This window comes from Babylonia areolata, chromosome 1 (genome assembly GCF_041734735.1).
Source record: "Babylonia areolata isolate BAREFJ2019XMU chromosome 1, ASM4173473v1, whole genome shotgun sequence".
Taxonomy (NCBI): Eukaryota; Metazoa; Mollusca; class Gastropoda; order Neogastropoda; family Buccinidae; genus Babylonia; species Babylonia areolata.
Genome location: NC_134876.1, coordinates 17153769 through 17161268, shown reverse-complemented (window position 1 = coordinate 17161268; position 7500 = coordinate 17153769). Strand labels below are relative to the sequence as shown.

General features: G+C 44.5%; 1 protein-coding gene across 1 annotated transcript in view; it reads right to left on the bottom strand.

Moving 5' to 3' along the window:
* Positions 1–999: 999 nt before the first annotated feature.
* The window catches only part of LOC143294723 (neuropeptide SIFamide receptor-like), a 14418-nt gene continuing 7917 nt past the window's right edge, over positions 1000–7500 (bottom strand). The window contains exons 2-3 of the mRNA XM_076606165.1: positions 2259–2358; positions 1000–1867 (exon numbers count right to left, since the gene is read on the bottom strand). Of these exons, the coding sequence (XP_076462280.1) occupies positions 1000–1867; positions 2259–2358 (968 nt within the window). The remainder of the gene's footprint in view (positions 1868–2258; positions 2359–7500) is intronic.

Here is a 7500-nt window from a genome sequence, read left to right as displayed (position 1 = left end):
CACAAAACTGACAAAATACAAACGAGGTGTGAAAGTGAAACGATTGATAACAGTGCCTTAAATAGGCGCTGACATCGACAACGTTAAAGAAATACATATCGAATTAAATCAGTCAACCTTCATCGTCATCATCATCACCGTTGTTGTCGACATCAACATTATTGAAATTATTATCGTTACGAATAATCATTACAGGTACATTATCTGAAGCGGGTGTCACTAAATTTCCTGAAACACACACTGTCTCACTTTCTCCCTCCACCCTCTCTCTCTCCCCGTGCCTCGCTTTGTGTTCTCTCTTCGTTAAGTTATAATATTGACCTTGCCGTAAACTTAAGAAAAACAACAACACAACAACAAGTAAACACACCCGTAGGACAGAGCACACACACACACACACAAAAATCAGGAGTGTATTCGCCGATATGTACATTATTCTTTGTACAACACAAATTTAAGCTGTGATATGATTCATGATTACCAATCAATGGAGCGTTTAATAAACAACAACAGCAACAACAACCCCCCATCCAACCCCCCACTCCTAAAAAAAACAAAAAAAAAACAAAAACAAAAACAAAAAACAAACAAAACAAAAAAAACCAAACACCAAAAAACAAAAACAAACCCAAAACGAAACAAACAAACAAAAAACCCAACAACAAAGCAAACAGAACAAAACTGAATTAAGATAAAAGAAGAGACCAACAATCAAAGTTTCCTTACATAAAAGGTGAACGTTTTACGAGCAAGGACTGCATCACATAACTGTCTTGACCGTTAAGAAATAGCTGTTCAGCATACAGTTAGTGAAGTGAACAGCGATTCAGTTGATGCCACGTTTAACAATAATTTACCCGATAAACATTCATTTTATCTCCAAGTTAATTTTCATCAACCTAAAGGTTAATTGTATAAATCACTGACGTGGAGTGTTTTTTGGGTGAGTGAACGAATTTGTGTGTCGTGTGACTTTGTCTTGTGTGACTGATACATCCATCAGAGAGTGGAGCGAAGATCGTGCTGGCCCGCTTCCCGGCGGAAGGAGACGGTCACGTGACCGTTGACGTAATCCATGGTCATGAACCTGCTGGAGCTGTTGTTGGAGAACAGGCCGGAACCGGAAGCGTGCAGACGGCCTTCACCCCCCCTCCTCCTCCCCCTTCGCCCTCCCCTCTGCCACTGATCGCTGCGGTTCCCCCCGGCCCCGCTGCCCCCCTTCCTGCCCCCGGTCCACCCCCAGCACAGCGCGCGGAACTCCCGGCGGAAGTTGTTGCTGAAGAAGCAGTAGACCAGCGGGTTGATGCCGGAGTTGGACAGCTCCAGCCACTGGGCGATGGGCACCGCCACGGAGTACACCACCTGCACGTGCGAATCGTCGTCGTTGTCGACGTTGTGGCCCCGGAGAGACGGCAGCGGGAAGTAGAGGTGCAGGTAGATCACGTGCAGCGGCAGCCACGACAGCGCGAACAGCGCCACCATGACGGCCAGCATCTTGACCACCTTCAGCCGGCACCGGCGGATGACGCAGTGGTCCTTGGCCACCCCGGGTGCCTGGCGGTTCCAGACCCGCACCCCGATGCAGACGTAGCAGGCCAGGACGATGAGGAGCGGGAAGAGGTAGGTGCCCACGAAGATGGCGCCCACGAAGTAGGCTCTCTGCGAGGAGAAGTCGGGCCACAGTTCGTGGCACAGGTTCAGGGCCCCCTGCCCCGCCTTGCCCCCGTCCTCCTCAGCTTTGAACTGCTCGTAATACAGGGCCCAGGGCACCAGAAGCCCCGCCCCCAGGGTCCAGATGAAGGCGATCAGGGCCCGGCACGCGCAGGACGTCATGCGCCACTTGGGGGTGTGGCAGATGGCGAGGTATCTGTGGACAAAACACGTGCAGAAAATTAGTTTCTGTTCCAGCTTCTGCGTCAGACGATATACTACTGTTATTGGGGAAAAAAAAAAAAAAAAAGAAGAAGAAGAAGAAAAAATTAACGCGTCTGGTGAGGCCTTGAGAACCTACCCAGTTTTACAAACACACTCACAAATTATTAATATGAATAGAAGGAAGTAGCACAAGTACAAGTATACCTACGTAAACACATAGAAACAGAATGTACAAAAAAAAGGATAAAAATAATATAGATGGCAAGTATGGCATATACAGGCTAAATGGACGCGTACAAAGTCACACACACACACACACACACACACACACACACACACACACACACACACACACACACACACACACACGCACACACACACACCTGTCCAGGGCGATGGCGGCCAGTGTGTAGACAGACGCACAGACGGACACACCCTGTAAGTACGGGGTGGATTTACACAGGAACGCTCCGAATGGCCACCCTGCAGACCAAACAGTTCTCAAATCACAACTGACATCATGAATATTATGTTTCAGTGTGAAATAACGACTCTAACAAATTTTCTCTCTCTTCTTCCCCTTCTTCTTCTAACTCTGTGAACAGTCAATTGTGCGCTGCACTGCATAACCATGTGTGTGTGTGTGTGTGTGTGTGTGTGCGTGCGTGTGTGTGTGTGTGTGCGTGTGTGTGTGTGTGTGTGTGTGTGTGTTTCTCTCTCTTCCTTTCTGTCTCTCTCTCTCTGCCACTGTCTTCAGTTCTCTCTCTGCCAATGTCTTTCTCTCTTCTTCATTCTGTGCTCACTGTCTTTCTCACGTCAACTATGCATCTGTTGTCTGGAGCTGTGCTGCAGATGTTCATCTTAAGAAACTAAAATCTCTCCACAAGAGAGCAGCCAGATTAATTCTACCAGATCGCTCACTGTCAACGTTAGAAAAGCAAGCCAGATTAAAATATCCTTCTACTTCAAAACCAGCTAGAATTCAACAAAGCATTACTCATGTACAAAACACACAATAACCTGGCACCACAATAACTCATACACCTGCTTACACGAGCCTCATACCGATACGGCTCTAACAAATACGTTTTGCCACGTACCCGAATTGATTTGTTCAAAACTTGTTTTGCATTTTCGGGTGCATTCCTGTGGAACTCCCTTCCTTTGCACATGCAAACGGACAGTTCTCTTCCTATTTTCTAATCACCTTCAATGCTTCCAACAGTAAATAACTCTGATCTTTGAATTACTGTAGACAGTAACAAAGGGGTCAGTTATGTCTTATTTATTGTATCAGTTATTGTTGCTGTTGTTGTTGTTCTTTTCTTGCTTTCTTGCGTTTTGTTTTGCTGGGGTTTTTTGTTGTTTTTTTGTTGTTGTTTTTTTTGTTCTATTTCTTATGCATGCATAAATCTATTCATTTCGTTCTATCATAATCGTGACAAATGTCCAAGTAATATTGGTGATGGTGGTAGTCACTGTAGTATGCTGCACTTGCCACACGTAGATTTCTGAGACAATAACAATACTGTACCTTTTGAACACCCGGATGTTTCTGGAACTTCTATACTGATGACATCTCTCTCTCTCTCTCTCTCTCTCTCTCTCTGACTCACTGTCCTATCCATCTGTCAATCTTAGTGTGTGGGGGGAGGGAGGGGGTGCTGTCGGTGTGTGTGCGCGCGTATGTGTGTATGTATGTGTGTGCGCTCGCGCGCGCGCGTGTGTGTATGCATGTGTGTGCACGGGTGTGGGTGTGTGTAGGGGGTGGGGCGGGGGGTTGTTTTCTTCATTATGTATACCCTTCTGCATGAATACCTTTTCCTTTCATTTATATGTGTGCTATTTGTAATAGATGTAGATTAGCAAGGACAGATTGGAAGAATAGGCTATGCCTAAAATCTTAACCCTTGAATAAAAACGTTTTGAGTTCTGAGTTCTGTGCGTCTCTCCCCACCCACCCACCTCCTCTCTCACACACAGTCTTCCTCTCTCCCTGTCCCCTCCCCCCTCCCTCCCTCCCCCTCTCTCTGTCTCTCAGCCACTCCCAGTCAGCAATAATAAGCGGTGGGTGCCCAGTCACACAGACCGGGGAAAAAAAAAGAAGGAAGACGGACCATGACTGTGAGGGATGCGGTGCCAGCAATGGTCACACCACCACCACCGCTTCCCATCCATCACTCTCTGTCAGCCATGCCACTCTGGCACCGTGGTCCTGCCCCTCCCTGTCCCTGTCCACTGCTTCAGTGCCGTGCGACCAGACAGACAGACAGACTCTCGGTATCGTTACTGGTGAAGAGGAAGGCCAGAGGAAATGCGTCCGACAAGGCAGCGAGTATCCGCAGGTTCGGATTTCATATACGGACCGCACTATTTTTTTTTCTTCTTCCTTTTTTTTTTTTTGCTTTTCCACCAACTCCCCCCCCCCCCACACACACACACACCCATTCACAGGACCTTGAGTGGTGGTCTGGGTGCTAGTCCTTCGGATGAGACTATTCCTCATGCGTTCCTTTGCGTTAGCTGTGCTTGACTATGTGTGTATACATATGTATGTGTACATAACTACATACATGTATATGAATGTGTATTGTGTGTGCGTGTGTTTATGTAAGTTTGTGCCTGCGTATGTGTGCGTATGTGTTAGGATAGCTGTTAGATACACATGTATGTTAAAATGTATGTATGCAGTGTGTGTGTGTGTGTGTGTGTGTGTGTGTGTGTGTGTGTGTGTGTGTGTGTGTGTGTGTGTGTGTGTGTGTGTGTAGTCACATTTTGGTGTGTGTATGTAACATAGATATAATGTTTTATGTTAACAAAAGCGTTTTTGTAAAGCACCTAGAGCAGATTTCTGGATAGTGTGCTATATAAGTATTCATTATTATTATTATTATGAACCGAGGTCCCGTGGTGTGCTGCATTCACTTAGCGCACGTGTAAGAACTCACGGCTACAAAAGAGTTCTGTAAAGAAGTCCTCTTTGATAATAAAAAAACACATTTGCAATCGCAGACAAAGGAAGAAGAAGAAGAAAAAGAAAACAAACTTATATACATATATATGGGTGGCGCTGTAGTGTGGTTTCGCTGTCTCCCACAGGATAGCAACCCCAGTTTCACACTAAGGAATCTGTTGTGACAACACACACACACACACACACACACACACACACACACACACACACACACACACACAAAGCCGAGTGGTTAAAGAGCTGAACTTTCGATCTGTGAGTCCCGGGTTCGAATCTCGGTAACAGCGCCTGTTGGGTAAAGGGTGGAGACTTTTTCCAATCTCCCATGTCAACATATGTGCAGACATGCTTGTTCCTGCACCCCCTTCGTGTGTATACGTACGCAGAAGATCAAATACGCACGTTAAAGTTCCTGTAATCCATGTCAGACTTCGGTGGATTATGGAAAGAAGAACATATCCAGCATGCACACCCCCGAAAACGGAGTATGGCTGCCTGCATGACGGGATAAATAAACAAAATGGACATACAAGTAAAATGTTACATGTCTGTCTGAGTTTGTATATTCTGCGTGCCTGAAATCTGATTGAATGACACAGGAAACGAATGATGAGCACCCAATGGCAGCAGTCAGTCAGCTCTGCACAGCGCTTAGAGCTTGGTCTCCGACCGAGGATAGGCGCTATATAAGTATCCATATCATCATCATCAACACCACAAACACACACACACACACACACACACACACACACACACACACACACACACACACACACACACACACACACACACACACGTTGCAGTACAATGCAATGCAATACAATAAAACGCCTGCTGATTGACTGCCGAGATCTGTATGATATCATTCAGAAACATTCTTAGTTATTGCAGCTCCGCAAAGTCATCATTCCGAGATCTTCCTCCAGATAACGTTTGTTTTGGTTCCTGAAGAAAATATTATAAATTATTTACTTAAACGAGACTTCAATGAACTGGTCATCCTAGATCCTAACGTAATCTTAACCGATCTTTCAATAGTGTTTTGGAGTCTGCAAAACTGCTTTCGAGAACTGACGGGCAAAACGATAATCAGTCCATACATGGCTTCTATGAGGCCAGCTGGACTAGGATTTGTTTTTGATTCACTACTTGAAGACTGCCAAGGAAGGATTTCTGAAACTCGGCAGAAGATGTGAAAATTCGACAAACAAACTTGAACACACAATCGCAGCGCAGACACACACACACACACACACACACACACATACACACACACACACACACACACATGCACATGATTTAAAAGTACACGTAACTTTCTTCTTGATCCCCTTTGCTACGTATACTCAAAGCGTGTCATAACACTTTGATGGATTTCGGCACTCGAAATATTAGAATATCATGAAATTAAGTATACATTTTTTTTTTTTTTTAAGGCAAAGCCTTCATGCCTCCTTTGTGATTCCTGCTGCAAAACAGCATCATAACCAAAAAACGCCGATGGTGGAGGGACGTCTGGGAAGGTGGGGATGGGTGGTTATCAGTACATAACGATCCAAATGACTGTTTTGCTCATCATCAGAAATGAGCGTTTGTCGAACCGCAAAATGTGTACACTGGGAACAGAGCGATTCTACCTTAAGCAGCTAACGTGGATCGCCATTTCATTGTCTTATAATCATTTCATAGATCTATCAATTTTTCAAACTACGCCTGTTTTCATCATAACTTTTTCTCTCCGATTAATGGCGTAAGTTGACCGCTGTTTGTACATAAAAAAACCCAACCAACCAAACAAACAAAAACAAACAAACAAACAAAAAACTAAACTAAACAAACAAACAACACACACACACACACACACACACACACACACGCACGCACAAACACACACACACACACACACACACACACCACGCACGCACAAACACACACACACACACACACACACACACACACATACAAACAAACAAAACGCGCATGGCATCCGTAGTACGACTGGTTTGTTATTAACTAATTAAGATTTTGATTATGTTGATTTTTTTTATGGTCGTTAGGGGACAGTATGTAGAAGGTGATGAGGCATAAGCACAAATCTGTCTCTGAACTGAACTTGGCGGGCTCCTTCATCTGTTTTCAACAATAATCATTTATCACGAACTGTCGATTGAATGCATGATTCCGACAGTGACAAGACTTTTCAAGCAAGTTGGCTGCCTTCGACTGACAATAATCACATGCCAATTCTAATTAATTCAGTAAACATGTCAATAGTGAAGTTCATGTTGTTCTATGATATTCTGCCCATAATTTGTTTTTCTTACAACTGCTGATAACAAATAAATTGTCATGTCGTTTATAGACCCAAAACACGTTCCAGCAACGAATTGGTAGCATCCCATTAATTAAAATCTTGTGGATCCGAAGGCAGAACCAAATAAACCGTTCACGATCTGGAAATGCGGCTGAATTCGCAAGACTGACAACTTATCGCTGATAAGAGTGGAAAGATTTTTTTCTTTATATGTGAACCAAATTCGATATTGACAGACAAACTATTTGCGGAGAAACGCCGTGTTATTACGGCCTCCATAGACTCGCGATGTGTGTTAACACACACGTGAACCGAAAACAGGATGACAAAATGAAGT